Source organism: Delphinapterus leucas, chromosome 10 (assembly GCF_059928025.1).
Source record: "Delphinapterus leucas isolate spDelLeu-1000000601 "Yukka" chromosome 10, BTC_Dleu_Yukka2, whole genome shotgun sequence".
Lineage (NCBI taxonomy): Eukaryota > Metazoa > Chordata > Mammalia > Artiodactyla > Monodontidae > Delphinapterus > Delphinapterus leucas.
This window is the reverse complement of record NC_143138.1, coordinates 68,065,709-68,090,954: the sequence shown is the minus strand read 5'-3', so window position 1 is coordinate 68,090,954 and position 25,246 is coordinate 68,065,709. Positions and strand designations below refer to the sequence as shown.

Below are 25,246 nucleotides of genomic sequence, written 5' to 3'. Positions count from 1 at the left end.
TATACATACATTTTTTTAATATACACAGAAACACACGTGCGCACATACATATCCCTGTACCATGTATATGTATAGAATATCTTTTAAAACAAAACAAAACAAAACAAAACAACAACAGGAGGGACTTCCCTGGTGGCGCAGTGGTTGGGAATCTGCCTGCCAATGCAGGGAACACGGGTTCGAGCCCTGGTCTGGGAGGATTCCACATGCCACAGAGCAGCTAGGCCTGTGTGCCACAACTGCTGAGCCTGTGCTCTGGAGCCCAAGGGCCACAACTGCTGAGCCTGCATGCCACAACTGATGGGGCCTGCGCACCGAGCCCGTGCTCTGCAATGGGAGAGGCCACTGCAATGAGGGGCCCATGCACCGTGGCAAGGAGTGGCTCCCGCTTGCTGCAACTAGAAAAAGCCCGCGAGCAGAAACAAAGACCCAACGCAGCCAAAAATAAATAAATAAAAATAAATAAATCTATAAAACAAACAAACAAACCAAACAAAACAGGAGTAGCACCTCCAGGAAGGAGCAATGGATGGCTGGGAGTATGAGGGAAGAAAAACTTACTTTTCACTTTACCCCTTCTTGTACCCTTTGAATTGTGAACCATGTACACATTATCTATTCAAAAAAAAAATTAATTACAAACCAAACCCCCCAAAAAATGCCATGTAGGTCAACGGAAAGTAGAAGCCACTATACCTGAGGCAGCCATCTGACCATCTTCAGGGGCCTTTGGTTTGCCAGTCGCCCGGACAGCAAAGATTCGCCCATCACTGGTACGGATGTATGTCCCTAAGAAGAAACATGAGGAAGACTGTTAGGAGCAGACATGCAATACAGCCAACCCTGGGAAACTCCAGGCCTGGGCACTGTGGGCTCAGAAACAGCTATAAAACTGGTGTCACATCCTCTCTCAATATCCCTGAAATGAGGAGTGGGATGACTGAGCTGTGCATCCAATATTACTCACTTATTCCACAAACACTGACTGCGTGACTACCATATACCAGACACTGTTCTAGACACTGAAGTACACAAGACAGAAAAGGGCCCTGTCTCACGGAGCTTAACTCTAGAGGGGGAGATAGACAATTATACTAGAAGATATCAGGAAAGGTTAAATGCAATGGAGGAAATAAATAGGGTGCTGTGAAAGAGAGTAAATTGGCTCCTTCTGTTCTGGCCCAGGTCCTCTTGATCTGGAAGGAGCCTTATTTCCTCAATAACACCCCTCCCTTGGCAGGAATAATTCAAGACGGGTATTCTATTCCCACACAGCACTAGTCAACCTTTCCTTGGTCTTGAGCATGTCATTTGATCTATCTCTTGGTAGGGCTGCCTCTTGGCCAGAGGTCAAAAAACTTTTTCTTAAAGGGTCAGTTAGTAAATATTTTTGGCTCTGTGAGCCATAAGGTCTCTGTTGCAACTACTCTGCTGCTGTAACATGACAGCTGGGTGTGGCTATGCTCCAAAGGTCTTTATTTATGGACACTGAAATGTGAATTTCATATCGCTTTCACGTCACAGAATACTATGCTTTTGATTTTTTTTTTTCAACCAATTGAAAATGGTTGAAAATGTAAAACCCATTCTTGGCTCAGAGGTACAGTAACAGGAAGCAGGCATGATCTGGTCCGTGGGCCACAGTTTGCATACCCCTGCTCTAGGCCAGGAAGAACCCAGTAAGGGGGCTACACATGACCTTCTCTGGGTGTCATGTATTTCATGGCATCTTTTCCCTGAAACTAAAAGTACTTTAACCCAACAGAGGCTAGGGCAAAATCTTCTTACTAAACAAAGACCCTCGGGGAGCCTCACACAGCAGAGGCTGACATGAAAGATAGGCTTCAGCTGTGTCCTAACACCATCCAGCCCAGATTTCTCCAGCAATCTCATCTGGAGAACTCCATAAGGAGGCCAGAGGCAGTGGACTTTTCAAATGGCCACACTGGAAAATTCTGTCATGCAACCCAGGTATACTTATTCATCCACCCACTACATTTTCTAATCAGAGACGTCCACCCCACTCTAAGCAAGTAGGTAAGACGGCACAACAATAAACATGTTGGCTTATAACCCATTCCACAGCTCATTCCCTCTGATTCTGGCCTCCCCGTGTGTTGTGTAAGTGCTAGACATTAAGCTTTTGACTGCTCAGACATCCATTTCAAAGACATCCATCTTGGGTAAACAAACAGCCAGCTGTATGGCACAGCTACTAGCTAAACTACTAGGTAAGGAGCCAGGCTGCTCCCTCCCTTGAGAAGTTCCTTTTTAGAAAGGCCTGAGGTAACCTAGGTAACTAACCCTTGAGTGAGCTCGCTCTTCCCTTCCCACACACTAATTCCCATTCTTATGTTTTAAATTCACCAATAAAGGGACTTCCCTGGTGGTTCAGTGGTTAGGACTCTGTGCTTCCACTGCAGGGGGAACAAGTTTGATCCCTGGTTGCGGAATTAAGATCCCACGAGCTGCACGGCGTGGCCAAAAACATAAATAAATTCGCCAATAAAGAGTGAACCTGCGAAACCCTAGCCACCCCACTCTTGGACCCTAATAAAGACAGAGACCCAGGTCCACAATCTCTTTCTCTCTCTCTCTACCCACAGCCTTCCTGTGTGGCCCTTGAGTGTGCCATGTACCCTACAGGACCTGTGAGTAGTAAACCTTGTTTTTTCAAAGTTCCTTGATGATTGTTGCTGAGGTGCATCTTGCAATCATAATAAGAACAACAAGGGCTGGTCTAGCCACAACACTGGCTCTGGGGAAATGTATGTGGGGGCTTGCCACAAGTACTACAGGACTGGATGAGTGCCCCAGGCATTCCCAGCCGATACTATTGATAGGCTGAGACCAATACAAAACACTGTGTGTATCGAAACCCACTCCAAGATTCTCCATAAAAACGATGGCAAAATATAGGAATGCAGGGACCCTAACTCCTTTCTTTTAAGCCACTGACAGATATCCTTTGAGCCCACCCCAACTCGGCTAAGCTCCTAGAAATGTCATTTTCTCATGTTTCCCCCACGTGTTACACTCCTATAGGATGATTCCTATCTTCTCTCTAGCTCAAACCATATGTATTTATTTTGCTTGCCAGCCCACCACTCTCAACCAAAGGTAGGGAATAAGCCCTTTGGTCAGGCTCTCACCTTTTGTCCCACGGATGATATGGATGCTCTCACCAGCATTAATTCTTGCCTGTACGTCTGTGGAGCTGTTGAGTCCAGGAATAACAATATCTAGTGGAGACAACAGACCTCAGATTTAGATGACATGGGGCCTGACTGAAGGAGGGAAATAAAATGCAAAGTCCACATCCACCCCTGTTCCTCAATGGTTTCCCTAAAGCGTCTCAGTGGAGCAGAGGTCAGAACCAAGGAAGTTTTGAAACCAGCAGGGCCTCTCACAACTGTCTAAACAAAGAATACTGTGAAAACAAGAAACTTTTTAGAAATCTGATCATCTTTCTGATCAATTTTCCTTGATTTAATTTAAAAATCATAGAGTTATTGGTTTAGAAAAAGTTTCAGTTCAAATGTTTATTTCTATTTTTGTTTCTCCCTCCCTAAGCTATTTGCATGTATCTGCTGCTCCTGTCACTATGAAGAGAATGAGCATTTTCAAGAATCAGCAGAGAAACAGGATTATGAGAGGCTCTCTCTTTTTTTTGGCTGTGCCGCAGGGCATGTGGGATCTTAGTTCCCCGACCAGGGATTGAAACCACACCCCCTGCAGTGGAAGCGTGGAGTTTTAACCACTGGACCACCAGGGAAGTCCTGAGAGCCTCTCTCTTTGTTTTTAATTTGTTTCAAATTTTTTTTTTTTTTACAATGAACAGCTATTATTTTCATACTCAAAAAAACCAATTAAGATGTTTTCATGAAAATGTATTATGAGTATTTCTAGATAACAAGATGAAAAACAGCATCATGAAATGCTTTCCTTCCCATTACCCTGAACCACAGAATCAATTGCAGGGACGGATGGGCTGCCCAACTCCTACCACTGGCCCATCATGCTCGATCTACATTAAACTTACAAAGAAAGAAGCAAGCGACATTTAGGTCTTTTAACTAAAGAGGTTGAGAGCTGTCCTTCATACCCACCTGACCCTACAAGTCAGGCAGGACTCAACACATTCACACCTCTCTCTGAAGACCAACCCTATGTCCAGTGACATTTCCACAATCTCTGCAGTGTTCAGAGTCCATCCCACCCACCACATTCAAGAAAACCCAGTTCCGTGTTGCTATTCTTAAGACATTTCATTAGAATGCAAATTCTTCAAGATCAGGGACTGCTGCCTTCTCTATTTTTACCTAGAGTGCCAATGTAGTATGGCCTAGAATGCAAACATTGTTTAATAAATACTTCCTGAATGAACAAAGTAATTTTAAAAGGGACAGCACCCTGGCAGAGAACTCAGGAGCTCCCAACCTGTTGTGGTGACCACCTTCTGCACAAGGACTCCCGCACGTTGCAGGTAGTTGATTGGGAAGTTCATAGCTGGATTTGTGCTGGAGGCAGAGCTTACACTACCTCCCAGTGGGACATGCCGTGGCATCATGGGGATTGGGGTGGACTGTACAGGACGAACACTGGCCACAGGCTTCTCATCACTCTTCAGTGTTGGCTGCCTAGGAGAGAAAGAGAAGCACACTAAGGAAGTTTGGCAGAACAGCCCTTACTTATCTTTCTGCAAAGACTGCTGAGCCTCTCCAGACTTCCCCATTCTACAGCCTCAGATGCTGCTGAGAGAAGGATCAAAAGAACCTGCAGGGTATGGTAAATTCAAAAGGAGACTAGAGGCAGGGCTGAGACAGAGAGGAGACAGAGACAGCAAGGGATAACGCCTCTCAGAGTCTAAGAAGAATCAGTGTCAGTGGAATAATGCCTTTTTGGAAATGTGAGGTGACATCTGCTCCTCTAGAATTTGGACTGTCTACATAAATTAGGAATTCGTCCTTGGAAGGAATTCGTCCTTGGAAGTCAGGTAGAGGCAAAGAGGCATTAAGTAGGGGGGAAGTTCTTCAGAACACGGTGCATACTAATTTGAAGATAGATGGGTGGAATTTTCCCACTAACCCAAGAAAATAGGGCCATGTGACGTCACATGTTCTGGTGGTCTTGAGACCATCTATCCAAATTTAACCATCATTACCCTCTGAAATCTCAAGTTTCAATAAGTAATGCAGACACCTCTTTCTTCTGAATTACTTTTCAATGGACTTCTCCCAGGGCCAATCCCCAAAGTGCCCCTAAAGTCACAGCCACCACAAAAGCAGCAGCAGGCAAAACGCTGTGCACAGAAGTTGGGCTTCTACATGGCACAGAGCCATGGCCAGCCTGAGTACCGGTTGTGCATCTCTTACTACCAAAGTGCCAAAATGTTATCCTGTGGTCAATGATGCATTCCTCACTTTTCGCCTTCCTTTCAACTGGATGTTGGTACCTTGAGAAAGCTACTCCTTATTTAAGGTTTCTGAAATAAAGCCCCTGTCTCTAAGCTTTCTGAAGTCTGCATCTTTGGTCTTTAGTTCAGAGAAAGAGAGCCTCTTGGACTGGTATGCTCTTCCTCATCTGACTGAAGACTGGCACACAAAAGAACACACCACTGCTGTTGGAGTAGGTCTGCATGTCTCCTCAGTCACACTGCTCTCAGGTTGCCTTTGGGCAACCCCTGGGGCCCTGTGGATGCCATCATTCCGAGATAGGCCAGGTAGCACAGCAAGCTCACCAGGATCTGGGACCCACTTCTGCAATGCCTGCCCAGGGTGGCTATGCAGGAGCTGGGGGCCCTGCTCAGATGTCAATGGGACTCTTCTCAGGATAAGAAGTCAGAAGGGTAACAGGAATCTAGCCTAAGCCCCATACTCTGCAGGGGCTAAGGCTAGGAATTTGGGTGGAAAGGCCTCCTCACATGTACCCAGACAGGATAAGGAATCAGCAGGATCATGGGATGGCTCATCAAATGCTGTGAGAGGCCAGTGCCTCCCACAGGGCCAGAGTTGGTCCAGAAAAGGAGCTGAAATCTCCTCACAGCCCAGCTCATTTGTCACATCTTCCCTCCATATGGCTTTTCTCCTACTGGGTTCAGACTTAGTCCATTCCTGCTATTACAAGGAAAAGCCCAGAAAAGAGATAAAAGGGGTGGAGGACGAGAGAAGAACATACTCAGGCAACAGTATCTTGGAAAATGACACAGAAATAAAGTTTGAAGGCTTTGAAACATGGCAATTTTCTACTTGAAAGCATCTTATACATAAAAAGTAGCAAATTTACTCACCAAAATTTAGTCTTACATAAAATCTTACATGGCTTCAGTTCCTTTAGAAACTCATTTGACAAGTTTATTTTTTTTAAACATGGAATAGTCAAAAGAAACAATTCTTAAATCTATCCCTCTCAAAATAATTATCTTTAATTCAAGATAATCAAATAATGTAAAAATGCAAACCAGGCAATCAGGAAGCTGATCTGATAAAGGCTATGAGGCACTTTGTCTTGTAATGAGGAAAAAAAAAACAGAGCTAACTATAATTTCCTACAAAGAGCTTTTCTCCCACCTAGCAATTGGCTTCCATGCTGTTCCTATTCTTAATAGTTCTGGAAGCTGTACTCAAGAAAAAGATTTTTTGCTCAGGAATAAGGCGGACACAGAATGAAATCCCATTAGGAACAGCAGAATTCCCTGACTGCAATCCAAGACCCACATTAGACCTGGCCTTCACTCTTGAACTTCGCTGCTAAGTGAGGGCTAGCACCAAGGTGCTGCAGATAGGAAGCAGCTGTGTGGAAGGGCTGGGCATTTGTGTTATGGGAAGCTGCATCTCCTCGGGAGTCCAGAGGGACTCTCCTGAGTCACAAGCCCAGCAGCTCACTCTTCCAGCCAGAGCTGCTTAAAACACCAGGGCTGCTGAACTGCTTCAGCACCTCATCCAAGAGCAGAACCTCTCAGTTCACAGCAGCCAAAGAGCAAGTTGTAGGGTCTCCCTTTATTTAAAAAAGGAACCAGTTGAAAGGCTTGGCCCTGGCCCAGTAGCAAACCTTCCTCCCTTTTCAGTGACTCACCAGTTTCTCTGACTGAAGGCAGGGATGCTGGTCAGGCTCTGGTCACTGGCGGGGTAATACTGAGCATATGATGGGCGGGTGTAGGGGACCGATGTACGTTTGTCTTCCTCGTAGCTTTTCTTTGCTGCTTTTTTCTCAGCTTTGGTCAGCTTGTGATCCTTTCGGTTAAGGAGCAATGACTCATGCTCAAAAGGCTCCTGGGGACACAGGAGGATGTTGATTTAATTACCAGTCTTTGTGACATACAATAAGCCTTACTTTGAAACCAAGAAATGGCTGGCTGTCTCCAGTACTTAGCAAAGAGCCTGCTCACAGACACACAGGCGGGTTTACTGTCTTCCTGTCAGCAGCATAAATTCTCAACTCTAACCTAGCACCAGCTTTGGACAACTAAGTCTGCCTTCCATATCAAAAGAATGGGAGAGTTCAGAGAATTACCAGACTATATTTTCAGAACTTTTCCCCCTCTCTTTCTGCTAGGAAAACTCACAACGGCCAAATTATTCTCATGACTGAGCTCACACTCCTAGGATGAGACTAGGATAGGATAGGTGGTTTGGAGAGGGGAGGGGGACTGTCTGGGGCAAGGAAAAGAAGCAGATGAATTCAAGTTGTCTGCATGAAACAAAACTTTGGATGAAGGAAACAAGCTTGCCAGACAAGCCTCCCTCAGTGGAGAGTGCAGTACTGGGACACATGCATACCAGGGTCTTACCTTGGTGATGAGGTGAGGGTATTTCAGACAGGCAAGTTGCAGGACTGGCTCCTTGATCCCCTTTATGTTCAAGGATGCTTGGGGAGCTGGCTCCTTCTCAACAAAGTGCAGTAGGTTCTCCACCTCCTTTCGAGTAAAGTTCAGCATTGGATTGAGATCATCCACGACCCTATCTAGAAGGGAGAAGACATGGAGAAAGTCAGTTCACAGCAAAGAAAACTGCAAAAGCACAGCTACAAATATGGGAAGAAAGGTTGTGGGTGGCATAATCGTTACTAATATCTAAACCATCTCAGGCCACCCCGTATCTGAAAGTCAAAGAGCAGGTCTGAGGCCCTCATGAAACAGAAATATGTTAAGAGAAAATTGCATAACCAGCTCAGCTCTTATCATTAAACCCATCTTCAACAATTTGAGGTAAATTCCCTCTTAAGCAATTATTTGAATCAGAATGAGATGGAAGGAACTGCTAGCTTTCTATGACTGAAAGCCTGTCTGTGTTTCCACATCCTGTCCCCCTCCCCTCCCACTCTTGATACAATTAGAGTGGTAGCCTGTATAAATGTGCCTCTTCTGAGCCTGGAAGATGGCCCACCTGACATGCCCTGCTTGGAAATCTGACGGTCATAGATCTTCTTTTCAAGGGTGAAATCAGCCACAAGGCGATAGATGTGACAGGGCTTTTTCTGGCCGTAACGGTATACCCGACATACTGCCTGAGCATCATGGCAAGGGTTCCAGGAAGCATCAAACACCACCACTCGGTTGGCACCAATCAGATTCACGCCCAAGCACCCAGCCCTTTAAAACACAAGCCAATAATCACAGAACCTTTAGTTTTAAAGACAGTTTTCAAATTGGTTTTACCCTCTGTGACTCCTACCCCGATATTATCCTCTTTATCCTAAGCAGAATATACTGAATGATTCTGCTAATGAACAGTGCATTCCTCAAGCACTGAAAAGTATGCCCTGAAAGTCCAACATGGAAGTACCTACCAGCTCAGAAAGAAAACCCACCCTCCCATCCCTCTGTGATGAGTAAAGGCCCATATCTTGGCCCCAGAGTGATGTCACTGGCTGAGGGGAAATGTCTGCGTACCAATGTTTCTGATGTGTTTAGTCTAACAGCTTAGGAGAATGACTGGTTCATACCCTATCGAGGGCATTCTGATGGCAGAAGGCAGCACAGCCTTCAAGTCGCTTGGCATGAGACAAATAATGCCATCAGCCTTTTACAGTTATATTACACTTTCTACTTATTAAAGCACTTTCACATTCATCACATCATCTAAGCCTCAGAACCGTCCTGAGAGAAAAGATAATTATGACCATTGTGAATGAAGGTCTCAAAGAAATTCATGACACTATCATAATTGCCCTTCTAACACAATTTCTTTCTGGGGTCCCCTCTCTGACCTCAAGAACAAGTCACAAACCTGAGGAGATTTCTTCTGACAGAACTTGGACAAGCCTTTGTGGTACCTGCCCATGCAGCCAAATGCCCTGAATGCAGTCCTCTGACCTCCCCTCTCAGGATCCACTCACCTTGTGGAGAGAAGGAACAGCCAGGTGGTGAGGTTGCTGGGATCATTGAACTGATTAATGAGCCGCTCCCTCTCAAAGGCAGGGGTGCTACCATCTAGCCCTAGGACAGAAGGAAATACACAAGAAATGGACAGATGAGGGCAGTGGTATACAGCAAAATCAATGGGCAAATGTGTTTAAAACAAAACAAATACACACTACAGTGCTCAGATTCCACACCCTGGACATTCCGTGGGGATCTACCATGAGACCCAGGCATCTATAATTTTAAAATACCCCCAAGTGATTCACATGTGCAACAAAGGCTATAAACTGTGTTTTTCCCTTTAGTATCTTGGGTCAATTCTAAGGCCAAGGTTCCTAGACTTCAGAGTGCAAAAGAATCACCCTAGTTAAGGAAGCCTGGTAAACACTGGCTTAAGGTAACTGCTCTGCCTCAGTCCTGTGAATCTTAGTGACTGCAAAAGGACCAAGGGTTTTGTGTTTTGATATGGATGATGTTCCTCCCCCACGCAGGAATCCACATTGTTAACAAGCCCCTAAGGCTAAGAAGTTGCTCGAAGGAGACATAAAAAAAATAGAACTGGAGCAGTGGGATGGGACATATGAGTGAAAAGAGGGAAGCTCAAAAGAAAGAGAAAAGGTAAGCTTCAGTTAAGAAGCATGAATAAGGGAAGAGGGGTGACATTTGCCACCTATAGTAAAGTAGAGAAAAGAGCAAAGCTAAGGGTATGAAATACTACATGGAGAACTGAATTACTACCAATGTAGGAAGCATTAGTTTAATTGCCTGGTATTAGAGGCTCCCTCAATCAACACCCCAACCTACCTTTCAACTTGAGTTCCCACAATTTCCAAGCACAAAAAAGCTCAGCACTGACTCACTGGGCAAGCCTATAGTCAACACAAGGATCCAGGCTAGCTCCTGTGCTGGAGTCTCATCACCACCCCCTGAACCTCCATTTCTCTAAATCTTTCCTTTAGGCCAGGGCTTCTCAACAAGAAGATTTCCCCACCCTGCTACCCCACAGGGAACATCTGGCAATGTTTGGAGACAGTTTGGGTTGTTATAACGGTGTGGATGCTACTGCCATCTAGTGAGTAGAGAACAGAGATGCTGCTAAACATCCTACAATGCAAAGTACAGCCCCCTACAACAAAGAATTAACTGGCCCAAATGTCAATATCTGGTCAATAAGTCTCTGAAGTCAATATTTCTCAACCTTTTTTTTCATTACCACCCCATTAAGGAGGCTTTTTACACATTTTTTCCCAATCACCATGCGCTCCGTAAAATTTTAACACCACAGATATACTGTATATGTTTATTCATTATATACATATTTGTGCTTTATACTTTTAAAAAGTTAAGATTATTTTGTCTCCTCGAGAACCAATTTTCACCCCCTTAGGGACACCATCTCCCCCAATTTGAATACATGATCTAGGCTGTGTTCACTTTGTTCCTTCTGCCTAAGATGATCTTTGGGCCACACCAGCTCTGTATATTCAAATTCTCCCCATCTCTGCAAGTCTAGTGCAAGCCCACCTCCTCCAGGAAGCCTTCTCCAACCATCCTCACCATGATGATTCTGTCCTCCTTAGAACCCCCATGAGGGCAATCAATCAGTGCTACTTTGAATCTGTCCTTGAGTTGCTGCACCTCGGATGATGACAAGGCATATGTCTTCTACATCTCTGCACTCCCCCTATCTGGCTTAAGCTCCTCAGCCCAGGACAGTGCCTCACACAAAGCAGCTCGCTCTTAGTGTCTCTCTGCTCCTTAGTCAATCACAGATATTCTTGTTCATGTGATGGTGAATGGAGTAGGAGAAGAGAGGAAGAGAGAGAGGGAAAGGAAACTCTTAGGCAGACCTTGCCAAGGCTCCAGGAAGAAAGCAGCAATGAACTCACGGAAGTAGCTGACGTTTCGAACCCACTTCTGTACTCCTTGCCCCTCAGCACCAGGTAGACAGGGCGCTTCTCGTTTGCCTAGGAACTCCTCGATTAAAGCCAAGGTGGAAAGGCTCTGGCTGAAAGGGACACATTTGGTTCAGAAGGCTCCTGGACCTAAGGGAATCTTGTTCCCCAATAGGCCCACCTCAATAGGCTCCCCTCTGACAGTGGGAGCTCCCACATCCTACTCCCCACAAAGAACCACCCTAGCTCATAAGGCAGTAGAGTCATCCACACACTTATTACCACCACCCTACTAAAAAATTCTCTATCCTATTACTTCCTCGATTGAAAAATTCTGAGATTTAGCTCAGTGCAGAGTAACAAATAGCATCAGCATTAAAAACCAACACTTTATGAATATGCCTTAGATCTAATTATAGGCCACAGGCAATATTATGGATCTTACTAAGGAGATAGATCATTTAAGTTGCTTCCAAGTTATCCAGAGAGCGAATCCATAAAAGCAGTGTAACACTAGGCTCTCCCTAAGTTACAATCACCGCTTTCCTCTCAAAGTACCTTACACATGGGAACCCTCAGTCTGAGACTCCCAAGCCAGGCTCCTGCCACTTAGCTCTCACTGGAGCATAATCTAGTCGGAACAAAGGAGAAGCAATCTACTTTACGTCTGTTTCCCTGAGGAGTGAGGCCTTGATGGGACTCAAAGCTCTGGCAAGACTGAGAATGTTACTTGGAACAAAAAACATCATTTATTTGGCCTTATATACAAAGCTTAGAAAAAAAAAAAAAGAGGCTGGGGAGGCATAGACGCAGTTTAGACCAGGGGTCAGCAAACGTTTTCTGTAAAGGGCCAGAGAGTAAATATTTTTCGGCTTTGCAGACCACACACAGTCTCTGCTGCATATGCTTCTCTTTTTTTAATTTTAATTAAAAAAATTTTTTATTTTTTTTGGCCGCACCCTGTGGCTTATGGGATCTTAGTTCCCTAACCAGGGATCGAACCCGTGTGCCCCGCAGTGGGATCGCAAGAGTCCTAACCACTGGACCACCAAGGAATTCCCTGCATATGCTTCTTTAAAAAAACAAAACCAAAAAAAAACTCTTTTCAAATGTAAAAACTAGCTCTCAGGCTGTACAAAAACAGGCCACAGGTCATATTTGGCCTGCGTCACAATTTGAAGGATTAGACTGTGATCTCCAATGTTAGCCTAAGGTTTCAAATTGTTCTTTGCAGAGAAATTGCATTGGATAAAAAAAGAAACTCTAAGAAAGAGAAGAAATGCAAGAAGGTCCTCACAAGAAGCACTGGTTGCAGAGGCATGGAGATAAAAGGGGGCTGGTGCAACCCCGGATGGTCTCACTCTGCAGGGGTTGTATCACTCTTCACCAAAGACACACACTCGGCAATTTCTCTTCCTACCTGAACACAAGGATCTTGTCTCCAAGCTTCACACTTTCCTCAATCAGGTGGAAAAGCAGTACCATCTTGGGAGAGTTCTCTAAGACACCAGTCTGGTAATTAGTCAAAAGGTCCTTGGCCTATAGGAGAGGAAATGAGGCAGCTTGGAGCAGGTCCATGGCCAGATTACTAGAAATACAATTCTCTCCCTCAAAGGCAGCAGCTCACGGACAACCTTAATAGTTCCCTGCAGACCTTAGCAGTACAGTGCACTGCGCAAGACCCACTCTCTCCCCACGAAAGCTTTGCACAATCCCTTCTCAGCAGTGGTTTATGGCCACAAAAGTATCTGCTTGACTCACCCATTCATATGTGACAATGTTGTTGCCTCGCTCCTGGAAAGGGTTAAAGCCGACCCCTTGTAGGAACTTGCTATTGGTCGCCTCTCCCATTGAGGCACTGTCCTCACCCTTGCCTTTTGTTCCCTGTGAAGGGCAGCGGGCACTAGTCGCTGATGAACCAAGCTCTTCCACGTCTAAGTCTTGCTCATTGGCCAGGTTCTCCTTCTGAAGGGCTTCGTACAGCACGTCGGGGTGATTCCAGATCTGAGGTTCAAGTTAAAGGGGAGGAAGCATAGGGCAGAGAACAATCTAAGGGTGTCCCAGGGAGTCTGGAAACATGCAGTTATTCAAACACACACCTCCCACAGCACATAGTCACACCAAAAATTAATGTCTCCCCAACCCCCTCATGGTCAAAGAGCCTGCACATTCATTTTCAGTAACCAACTCTGATTGCTATGATACATGAATGGGAGAATTCACACCAGGAGGCATGCCAGTATGATTGGTACACAACCAAAAAGGCTGTGTCACAAGTCTTGCATTCTTATTTAAGCAAGAACAAGAACATTCCTGTTTCACCATGTGGCTACAGTCAACCACTGTATGAAACTATGAAACAAGACCAATCTCTCCCTATGGACAAATGTATCTAACTTACAGATGATCAACCGTAAGTCATTTCAGGGACTATTCGTGGCAGGAGTTGAGAATTCCAGGGGAAAGAGAGGGGGGGCGTGGGAAGGGTATGTTTGCACCGCAGCATCCTCAAGACCATGTCTGCTTTAGCTTCCTTGCCCTGGTCTAGGACTGTGGGTACAAAAGAAATATTTTGAAACCCATCTGTCCCCAGACACACACCTTCAGCTGACTTATTAAAGCAGTGCTCAATTGGAAATAATATCCAACAGGTTGGTTGAGAGCTGTCAAAGAAACAGATTCTTTGTGAGGCAACAGAGAGCATCTGGCCAGGTCAAAGACAAGTCAGGGTTCATCAACCTGTTCACGAGGCTCAGTGCTAAAGACACCTAGGCCTTGCTGTCCCCAAACCATCTTAAGCATTATCAAAACGAAAGAGATCTTGATCTGATTAAATACAGAATCAAATGGAAGGTATCCCTAATAATGTGTCTATGCTATATATTTCTTGAATCCTGATTACGCTAGCAGTCAAAAATTTTGTCCCACGATGTTCCACCATCACTCCATTTCTCAGGTGAAAAAAATCAGTGAGAAAGGAAGTGACTTCTCAAGTTTGGTATAACAAGTTGCACATTTGCAAGGGGCACCATTTACATTATAGTCTATGAGTGGCACTCCCGGGAACTGTCTTGCCTTGGAGCCCTCAATTCAGTGAACTTCTTCCTTTATCAAGGACTCCCAGCAGGAACAACTCCCTTGGGACCATGAGCATCCTTAGTCTGTGTCTTAGTATTCCCTGAGGCCTCAACACACCTTGCAGCAGACACAGAAAGCCTTGAGAGGGTTCAGCCCCAGCCAGCCGCTGCTACCACAGTCCCGGAAGCGGTCCATGAACTGTGTATACAAATCTCGCTGGATCTTAGAGAGTCGCACCAGGATCACATTTTCTTCCTTGGCAGGGAGATGAATCTTCAGCACAGTGTGGCCTCTCCTACAAAGGTACAGATCAGAATTGACAAGGCAGTGTGCCCAGGAGGGGTCAGTGCAGGATAAAAACAGAACCCTGCATTTCTGCCACACCGCCTTCCTTAGGATCTCAACATTCACAACAGCCTTACCATAATGCGGATTGGCTCAGCAACCATCAAGAAACTTATTTTGAGTATAAAAACTAAAGCAAAGAGGCAGAGTGACCTGGGAACTCCAGGTTCTTACCCTAATCTAGGGCTGCTTCTCTAAGCTTTCTCCACACATGCCATCTTAACAAGGAAAAACAAGGGGATGCTTCAGACTGGCCTAACCTACATCTTCTAAGATGCTGAAACTGGTGAAGCCATACCCCTGAGAACCACCACTTTATTCTTTCACTCAAGTCATTAGGATGGTAGCTGTCTCCTGCTTCTCTCAGCAAGTAAGGCAGATATCCCTAGTAACCTCAAAGACTAACTTCTGAAAAAAGCACTTCTGGACCAGACTCAGAGATTGAAATATTGGATATCCACCGTCTGCTAGCTATTCAGGAAAAGCTATTCAGTAAAAGGAAAGTTGTACTATTGCCCTACTAGAAAGGGGCCCTCCCACTGTTACCACCTTTCCCCTTCAGGAAAGCCTTGTCATGTCTATTCCACCAGGGCTCTCCAAGGATTTAGAAAACAGAGCCCTGAGGATGGCTCACCTCTGCACAAAGCCCTCCAGGAGGCTGTGCAGGACATGGCTTCGGTACCGCATGAGGCGGACATCCTGAGGCGTGCTGTCAATACACTGTCCATTCAGGATGGGGCGCTCAAACATGTTGCTGAACTCCTGCCGGGTGCCAAGGAAGTCTGGGCGCACAAAGTCCACCATGCACCAGTACTCGATGAGGTTGTTCTGCAGGGGATATCCAGTCAGCACCACCCGGCGGCGAGAGCGAATGTTCTTCAGGGCCTGTGAGGTGCTGGCCTGGCAGTTTTTGATGCGGTGTCCCTCGTCACAGATTACCACATCAGGGCCAGGGCGGCATAAGGCCTTCTCAAACTCTAGGGAGGGAAGAGGATCCGGAGTAAGAGGGTGAGAGGGTCTGCTCTTAGTCAACAATATGAGAAGTAGGGGTGCACCCTGGAGGAGACAGAAGAAATGAAGGAAGCAGGAAAGCAAGAGTCAGCCCCCATTGGTGAAAGGGAGCCAGCCATTCAAGCTCCTGTGCATTTGGTGTGACACATTAACCTGGCCTGTTGACTCTTGCAGTAAATATCCCTTTTCCCTCTTTCCTTTCCTTAATTTTTTTCCCTTTAGGCTAAGAGTAAAACTGACTTGCATTCCTAGGGCTTATACCAACTAGGTAGCAGACAGCATGACTTTACAGAGTACCAGCCTAGGATTAAAAATGAGTCTGGATGATTTTGATGGGAATAATTCAGACACTTCCACTGGCTCTCACCATTGTCTTGGTGCCATCTGAGAGCTGGCTGGTGGGAACTAACTAAAGGACAAGGTCTTCCTGGAGTTACTCGCCAGTCAATGCTAAATGGCAAATTCAGCCACAGAAGCAAACCTAAAAAACAGAATCTCATAGATGAAGAGATCTATAAAATGAAACAGCCTCTGAACCTTAAAAAAAATTTTCTTCCCCAAATAGACCAAGGCCCCATAGAAGAGGGAACAGAACTAGAACTATGAGAAAAATGTCTTTCACCAAAAAACATGAAAATTGGGATAAATTCTTCTTTTATAAATTCACAAACAACATTATTACTACTCTGTATATTAGCGATTTAAATACTTTATATTTTCTTAATGCTATCTCACAACATCTCTGGGAAGTGGTGAAGGGAGCAGTTACTCTTCTAACTATTCTATGAAAGACACAGGGGAGTCTCCCCCATGCCAGCCTGTGGCCTGGCCTACCCAGAATTCCACTGCCTGCTGAGAAAGCAATACCTTCTGAGAGCCAGTGCAGGTCATCCCACCTACCTCGGGGACCAGGATTTCTGGTTCATGTCAATACAACTCACATCAATAATGCTTCCCATTTGACTAGGTGCTATAGCAGACACTATTTCTTTTCCCCTGGATCACCCTTTAGAGTATTCCCAGAGAGGCTGCCCACCTCTTCGAAACTCCTGCTGTCGATCTTCCTCATCCAGATCAATGATGACCGGGTGAGAACGTTTCTTGGTTTTCTTCGGTCTACCTGTGGCAAAGGATTTCTTCAGGGTGAGAAGTCTGTACATTTCGTACCCCATCAGCAGCACCCCACCCTCTGACACCCAATCAGCCATCACTTTAGCACGAGCTGCCATTGTCCTGCAAGAGTGAACAGAAAGAAAGTATTATTCCTTCCCCTGCTCCCCAGGAAAAATTCCTCACAGTCAAAGCTGTGCTCATGTACATTCAGAAGTCCTTATTGCCAAAGACTTCATGTGGCAGCATCACAGGGCTGGCCAGCTGCCCAAGGACTTTCCCACCATTCTAGAGACACTAATTGCACTAAGGATGGACTGGTTCACTGATGATGGTTAAATAACAAAAAACAGAAATTCAATGGCACAAGACAAGCAAAAGTGACAACCTCCCTGGATGTACATTCATGACTACAATTCTACATTTGAGGGGGAATTTCGAGTTATTCCCACAATGAATACTAAGTAGTAAAAGCAAGGGCAACATTCTGCCTTTCACCTGCCCAGGTCCTTGTGAATAAAGAGCCAAGGACGCAAAGTAAAGGAAAAAGAACAGCAGAGACCGGATGCCACTCAGCACAGTCCCTCTACTCCTAAACAATTGAGCCCTGGCTGTATTTCATTAACTGCTGTGTGGACTGACAGTCCTGAAATCTAGGAAACAGCAGGTGATCAGCCACCAGTGGGGCCACTCATAGTCTCCTCATTTTGATGTGTGTGACCAAACATCACAAAAGGTGGTCTCTGCAGAAAAGAAAGTCTACCTTCTCAATTATCCATATCAACGAGGGGAAAGGGTAGCATGGATTGCTGGCTTGGATCAAGAAATAGCTTTAGATTTTTGGAAACCAGGTTGAATTTACGGAATGGAGATATAAATAATTTTATTTAAATCTGAAACAAAAAAAGGTTTGCACCTTTCAAAGCTTGGAAGTTGTACTGTTAAAGGTCAAATATAGATTGGTGCTTAAAAGAAGAGACTGGTGATTAGGTTTCTAATAAAAGATAAATGTAAGAGGTGAAAAGTTAGGAGATGGAAAGTTTCATTTTATCATGTTGAATTTTATTACTATACACATGGGAAAACATGACCATGTACACAGATTTTTCAGGATATAAAAACATCTTCAAGCAGAATACAAGAAATTTTCCAGGCTACATAACTCTGACTTTACTGAAAAACTAGGCAGAGAAAAAATGAGTAGCAAGAAGAGAGAGGGGGATACATCAAGAAACCAAAAGGAATCTGGGAGGACAAGGCACATACCCAGATAGACTGCCTTGACATCCAGATCCTGGGAAGAAGTCTAAAAGGAAAGGGGGGGACCTTCCCTGGTGGCGCAGTGGTTAAGAATCTGCCTGCCAATGCAGGGGACACAGATTCAAGCCCTGATCCGGGAAGGTCCCACATGCCATGGAGCAATTAAGCCCGTGCACCACAACTACTGAGCCTGCACTCTAGAGCCCGTGAGCCACAACTACTGAGCCCATGTCCGCAACTACTGAAGCCCGCACTCTGCAACAAGAGAAGCCACCGCAACGAGAAGCCCGCACACCGCAACAAAGAGTAGCCCTTGCTCACCGCAACTAGAGAAGGCCTGCGCACAGCAACGAAGACCCAAGCCAGCCAAAAGTAAATAAATAAAATAAATAAAAATTTTAAAATAATAATAAAAAAAATAAAAGGAAAGGGGCAGAGAGGAGAGGGCAGGCCACCTACTTGTGCTCATCATTCAAGATGTGAACTTTAAAGAACCGAGGCTGGACTTCTTCAGGCTTGTTGTCAGCTGGAAGGGCTTCAGGAGCTGGGAGCCACATGTTGAACTCTGCCAGCCAGTTCTGAAGAGTATTAACCTATCAGAAAGTCAAGTCCAAAAAGAGAGTTTTAGGGAACAAGCTCAGAGCTGAGCTCATAAGGCTTTTTAGTGCCCAGTAAGGCATTACTCCAGAGCTCTGCAGAGGGGTGACCAAGTGGTGCCTTCCCAAACACTTACCGGCACAATGGCAAGGACGGTTTTGGCTGGCGTGTGGCGGAAGAGGACATCGATGAAGGAGATCACTTGCAAAGTTTTCCCCAGTCCCATGCTGTGGGCCAGGATACAGCCAAAGCCACTACTGGTCTTAAATCGCTCCAAGGACTCAACCAGGTTATCATACAGGAACCGGATCCCACCAATCTGACAGGGGACAAACACAAACAAATATCTTTGGCTGGCAAAGACCAGGGGTCTAGTTTACTTACTTTGGAAGTAGTCAGAATTAAGTAAATGAGCAGACATTATACCAGAGAGCTGGTGTGGATGGCTGCAGAAGTTTCCCTGAACCCTGACTAGTTTATTGGCTGGTGACGTTCTTCTCGGAGAAAACACAGAAAAGCATTCCCCTGGTACAGTGGCCCATCTGAGGCAAGAATCTTGAGTACCAAATTCCTGACTGGGTCCTTCACTTAGGCTTGGTCTGGCTGACCTTGGCTGCTCACCTCAAGGCAGCCCATTTCACGAGGAGCTATTCTTACTGTTAAGAGTTCTTACGTTGAGTCAACCTCTGCCTTCACAGAGCTTTCACTCACTGGTCCTGGTTCCAGGTTCTGGGTCAACACAAACTACTCTGATCTTTCCTATCAGAAAGTCCCTCAGACTTCTGAGTTCTCACATCTCTTCCAGAGCCACAACTCCCTAATCAGTGCTCTCCAGAGAGTATCTCAATCAGTCTTTCAGGTCTCACAGAAGGAGGCTCAAGATTATTCAGCCAAAAGATTAGCACCTTCTACATGATAGGGCATCTCTCAGGCTTGTCCCTTCCCATTCATCAGGAATCCTGAAGCATCAACTGCTAGGAGGAAGAATCAGGCCTTTCCAATAGCTGCTCATGGTACCAAACAAGTACTTCACAGGCTGTGATGCGGGTGACGTCCACAGCAAGGAAGCTGAAAGGAGACCAAGAGAAGAGTCCAGATTTGCTGTACCTGATGCGGTTTCACTGCCCGTGCCAACTGCGGGGCCAGGAAGACATTCTCCTCCTCCGGAGGGTGGTTCAAGTTGACAAGGACCCGCCCCAGAGCATCGCGCTGGTTTAAGACGTCATTCACATGGGTGCCGCCTTTCTCCTCTTCCTCATCCTCCTCACTGACAGACTCACTGCTGTCCACAATGTGCAGAGTGTCCTCCTCTCCAGAGCTCAATTCAATCACCTCTGAGACAGCCAACAAAACAAAACAAAAACTCAGGAAGCAGAGATAATTTACTGCTCGTTGTTAAAACAGGAGAGCATGCAAACAAAGTTAGAACTTGTTATCACTTGTAAAAATTTTTATTTCTATTATTTCTCTCTTTTAGCTTCACGTTAAGACAAGGGGAAAACTTATACTTACCAAGGAGACTCAGGGAAATTTGTCACAGTCAGACCCCAGACTGAATGAGGAAGGACTGAACAATCTTCTATTCAAAGGTACAGCCAATCTCTCAGGGCAAACACTGGGTCAGGAGGAAGGAGGGGCACCTCTGGCTCAATCTTACCATCTCGACTGCTTTTTTCATCCTCACTGCCACTGCTACTGTCCAAACAAATCACTTCCTGGGTCAAGACCCGAGGAGGCAGTTGGGGTCCATCGCTTGCTCTTAAGACAATTTCCTCTGGGGAAAAAAAGATGGAAGGGAATGTCAAAACCGCATTTAGCTCAAACATATTTTCCCAAATGATTTGCCATCCTCTTCCTTTGTTGCTCTCTGGGGGACTATCCCCTGAGAAGACAAGTAGAGGGCACCTCAAAAACCCCAGTCTTCTTCCCAAATTCCCTTTTCTCTACTGGCTTTTACTTCCTAGTATTTACCTGACCACTAGAAAATGTCCTAATCCCTTGGCATGTTAACATCCAAAGTCATGGATGAAAATCTAAATAACAACAATTTGAGGAGGTACATTTTTATCCATCTTACTTTTCAAATGAGATCCTTCTGATCATGTGCTTCTAAGAAACTGAATGGATTGAAAGGATTCCTGAGAGGCCACCATCTTATTCCAGCTCTGTCCTTGACCACAGTGTGCACTGAGGGTCTCTTCTCCCTGCAGCGCGGGGCCTTTCCTGCCACCTCCACTGCTTACCGGGAAGGAACTCCAGGGGAACGGTGGGAATGGGGGCTGCGTAATCCTTCCTCTGCTGTTCCAGGCGTTTTCTTCTTTCCAATTCTTCCTGTTGTGCTGCTTTGGTAACTGGCTCCAACTGATCCTCCCGGAGCAGCTTGCTAAACATTTAAATAAGAGAGAGCACTTGGGTTCACTTGAGATTTGGGCAATGTAATGTCAAGAAAAAGAGGGAAACCATCATTGCTGGGCTCAGAGAGCTGAGGTGGGAGAAGCCATATCAGTCCCACTACACCCATGAAATGGGCAAGGTAAAAAAGTAAATGGGACTTCAAGGCTCAGGTGGTTCTGGGCTAATATGTTTTTCATATTATTTAACTTCCTGACAGGTGCCCCTGCTGAATCATCTTTGCACATAACAGATCAAGAGTGAAATAGAGTAATATGTAATTCATAAAGCTGGAAAGCAGTATAAAAAACAGAGGTGTTATATGGGAAAGTAGGATTATGGATGATTCTACATCCTTATTTCCCAAACTTAAAGTAAATTTTCAAGTCATCGTTATGTTTAAAAAAAAAATGAGGGTAGGAGGAAAAAAATATTTATCTCCTTTCAACAGCAAAATTGTCATTGGTAGAAGAAAGGACTATTGGGGATTTGGATAGTTAAGGAAGTTCACATCTGTTGATCTCTTAGCTCAAGGAAGAAGCCCTGCTTTGGACCAGACAGTTGTCTTCCAACTGATGTTGAGTTCTAAGAAAATAAGAACTCAACTTCTTTTATCTCCTCTTATTTTGAGACATAAGGAAAAAATAAACGAAGAAACCAGAGTCCAACCAGAGCATGCTATGGCTGCTTCCCAGGGCCTCCAAAGAGTGGGACACTCTCCAGGGGTGCTCGAGTGCCATCCACTTCAGCCCTGTATCCTCTGACAGCCCAGACCCAGTGGTCCTGAGCTGTATCTTCACTATTAATTGGGGCACACAACTTATACTTTTCTCCTTGGGAAATCGGACTCTCCTGCTCAAACCAGTCCTTTTGCTACTGACAGCCTTCAAATGAAGGTAATACTTCTACTCCCTCTCTTCCCCTCTTACCCAGAGCATAGCTCACCGTATGTTTCTCCTCATGTGGGAGGGCTTCTGAGCTCTCTTCTTTTTGGGGTCCTCGGAGGCAAGGCTCTTGCCTTGGTGGCGCCTAAGCTGCTCTGAAGGCTCAGACTGAGATGAGGTAGTTGAAGTGCACCGCGGTGGCCGCTGCCCATCTTCCCCCAGCTGGGCACACTCAGTGCCACACATGTCTTCCAGGGATGGGTCTGAAGAGACAAAGGGAAAGAGGTGCCAGGGACCAACCTTTACTGGAGGAAGAGTGGGTTTTGATGCCAGGCACACCAGGGTTCAAATCTCAACTCAGCAACTTATTAGCTGGTGATCCAATAAAGCAAGTTACATCTCTCTGAACCTCAATGGACTTATCTATAAAATGAGTATAGTAATGTCCACACTGCAGACCTGTTGTGAGGACTAAATAGTGTGCATGCTTAGAACCAGGCCTGGCCCCCAGAGTAGGCTCACAACAAATGACAGCCATCACTCTTGATATAATTTAGCACTATGATCAGAGTGACGAAGTGTCATGGTCTCAGACTACTCAGAAAGGGACAACTGAGTTCCCAATACAGCTCACACTCATTTGTATGACTCTAAGCAAGTCTCATCTGGCAACAGGGAGACCACTCCTCCCTTCAGTGTATTAAAGGATTCATTCAATTTACCAACCATTTAATGAGGGATTACAACATGGCAAGCGCTGTCCTAGATGCTTCAAGGAATATTTCTAAATTCCTTCCCTTTAAGGAGTTTGTTTTCTAGACATAATAAGGCAAGGTGTGCTAAATACAAGAGGGGCAGGGAAACTGACCTAAAGACCTTCAAAGTTTAAGGTACCATTTTTCAGCCAGAGGTAATTAGCTAAACCAAGAATAATTGGGCTATGAAAGGTACTATTTCATGGTATGATCACACAAGGAATTATATGGGAGGTAAAATGTAAGTGAGAACTTGAAAGATGAACAGAATGTCTAATGGTATTATTGCCTTGGGGACAGGGGAAAAAGGGGAAGAAATTCCTGACAGAGGGAATGTCATTTGTGGTATCAACCACCAGCAAGAACTGGGGTCTATGTGCACATCCCTCTCCTAATTTGCTGAGCTGCATTCTGTTCACTGGACGGGCAGGCTTTGACAATCACATAGACCTGTCCCCAAGTCTGCCACAGCCTCCCAGATACAAGTACTACACAACCAAAAGGTCTTTCCCAAAGGTAAGAGGAATTCAGAATAAGAACAGAAATGCTGAAACTGAGGTGCTCTAGTCCATGCCACTTGGCTCTCAGGCAGGAAGGACTCGGGAAGTTTTGTTTTTTGTTGGTATTATTTTTGTTTGTTATTTTGGATTTACCAGTTTTCCACTAGTCTTTTTCTGTTAAAGGATCCTATCTAGGATACTATATTGTGTTTAGCTTTCACGTCTTTTTAGTCTTCCCTAAACTGCAGCAGTTTCTCAGCCTATTCTTGTCTTTCATGACGTTGATTTTTTTTTTTTTTTTGTCCCTACCAAGGGACTTGTGCAATCTTAGTTCCCTAAGTTTGAACCCAGGCTCCGGCAGTGACAGCGCCAAGTCCAAACCACTGGACCACCAGGGAACTCCCAACCTTGATACTTTTTTGAAGAGTACTGGTCAGGTGTTTTGTACACTGTCCTCCAGTTTGGGTTTGTCTGATGATTAGATTGGGGTTATGACTTTTAGGAAAGAATACCACAGAGGTGAAGTGCTCTTCTCATCACATCTTATCAGGGTACATGATATCAACATGACTTATTACTGGTGACATTAACCTTGAAGTGGTGTCTGCCAGATTTCTCCACTGTAAAATCACTATGTTTCCCTTTCCATATTTTATTCTTAAGAGGCCAATCACTAAGCCTGGCCCACATTCAGGGGGAAGAGAATTAAGCTCCATTTCCTGAAGGGAGGGGCATCAAAGAATTTCTGGACATATATTAAAACCACATACAAAAAAGCTTGGGGGGGGTGTTATTTGAGGCTTTCAGAACACAAATACCCTTAAAAGTTTCATCCACTAATTATAACATTCATCAGTGGATCTTACCTAGAGCAATTATTACTGTGGTGTTGTAATGGTGGTTTTCTATTTCCCTCTTTCCATCTACATTTATTATCTGCAATTTTTCTGTAAGGGAGATTTGTCCCTTCTCCCTCATTTATATATTCAACATTTAAAAAAACATGTCAGGGCTTCCCTGGTGGCACAGTGGTTGAGAGTCCGCCTGCCGATGCAGGGGACACGGGTTCGTGCCCCGGTCAGGAGGATCCCACATGCCGCAGAGCGGCTGGGCCCGTGAGCCATGGCCGCTGAGCCTGCGCGTCCGGAGCCTGTGCTCTGCAACGGGAGAGGCCACAACAGCGAGAGGCCCGCGTACCGCAAAAACAAAACAAAACAAAACAAAAAACACATGTCAGTATGGACTCAAGAAGAAACATGCAACCCTGTAGACTTCGGTAAAGGGAGGCCAGGGCTGCCACAGACCTCAGTGAGTGAACCAGTAAGCTGATGTCCCCAAGCTGAAAAAAAGACTTACCATGGGTCATCATCCTATGCACTCAACCACCAAAAAATACCAAAGGGCCGTCTCACCAGTCAGTGGCTGAGTCAGGGAATCATGAGTGTCCCAGACATTCTGTTACTGCTCACCTTCCATGGCTTGGTGTAGCCCCTCCTGGCCCTATTACCATTCTGGGTTCCCTATGGTCTCTTTCATATTAATGTCAGATTCTAGAACAACATGGAGTTGGAAACTAATGTTTCCCAAGAGATAACAGAGCATAGGGGTTCAGTATAGACACTGAAGCCAGACTGCTGGGGTGTGAACACCAACTCTACCCCTTATTATAACCTTTCTGTTCCTCAATTATAAAAAGGGAATAACAACTGTAGTGTTATTCCTCAGTCTCAGAGGGTTGTGGTGATGATTATATGAGATAGCCTAGATAAAGCGCTAAGACAATGCCTGGCACACAGTAAACATTGTATAAAACAGCTGCTGCTTTTACTATGACTACCACTATTCCAGGTACAAAGAATGGGTTTGGTCTCTTTTCTTCTTTCTTTCCTACAATAACTCTACAAGGTAAGTTTTGCTCCCTTCATTCTAAATATGATAAACTGGGACTTCCCTGGTGGCTCAGTGGTTAAGAATCTGCCTGCCAATACAGGTGACACGGGTTCGAGCCCTGGTCCGGGAAGATCCCACATGCCGTGGAACAACTAAGCCCAAGCACCAC

General features: G+C 45.2%; 1 protein-coding gene across 3 annotated transcripts in view; it reads right to left on the bottom strand.

Moving 5' to 3' along the window:
- RAD54L2 (RAD54 like 2) overlaps positions 1-25,246 on the bottom strand; it is a 93,531-nt gene that overhangs the window by 8,817 nt on the left and 59,468 nt on the right. For all 3 annotated transcript variants that reach the window (XM_089919415.1, XM_022572987.2, XM_022572986.2), the window contains 19 exons: positions 21,994-22,195; positions 20,901-21,040; positions 20,315-20,431; positions 19,765-19,991; positions 18,794-18,976; positions 18,520-18,653; positions 16,727-16,923; positions 15,314-15,656; positions 14,452-14,629; positions 13,018-13,260; positions 12,677-12,795; positions 11,251-11,369; positions 9,337-9,436; positions 8,385-8,590; positions 7,790-7,962; positions 7,075-7,271; positions 4,441-4,640; positions 3,153-3,242; positions 697-789 (listed from right to left, as the gene is read on the bottom strand). In XM_089919415.1, the coding sequence (XP_089775541.1) occupies positions 697-789; positions 3,153-3,242; positions 4,441-4,640; positions 7,075-7,271; positions 7,790-7,962; positions 8,385-8,590; positions 9,337-9,436; positions 11,251-11,369; positions 12,677-12,795; positions 13,018-13,260; positions 14,452-14,629; positions 15,314-15,656; positions 16,727-16,923; positions 18,520-18,653; positions 18,794-18,976; positions 19,765-19,991; positions 20,315-20,431; positions 20,901-21,040; positions 21,994-22,195 (3,261 nt within the window). The remainder of the gene's footprint in view (positions 1-696; positions 790-3,152; positions 3,243-4,440; positions 4,641-7,074; positions 7,272-7,789; positions 7,963-8,384; positions 8,591-9,336; positions 9,437-11,250; positions 11,370-12,676; positions 12,796-13,017; positions 13,261-14,451; positions 14,630-15,313; positions 15,657-16,726; positions 16,924-18,519; positions 18,654-18,793; positions 18,977-19,764; positions 19,992-20,314; positions 20,432-20,900; positions 21,041-21,993; positions 22,196-25,246) is intronic.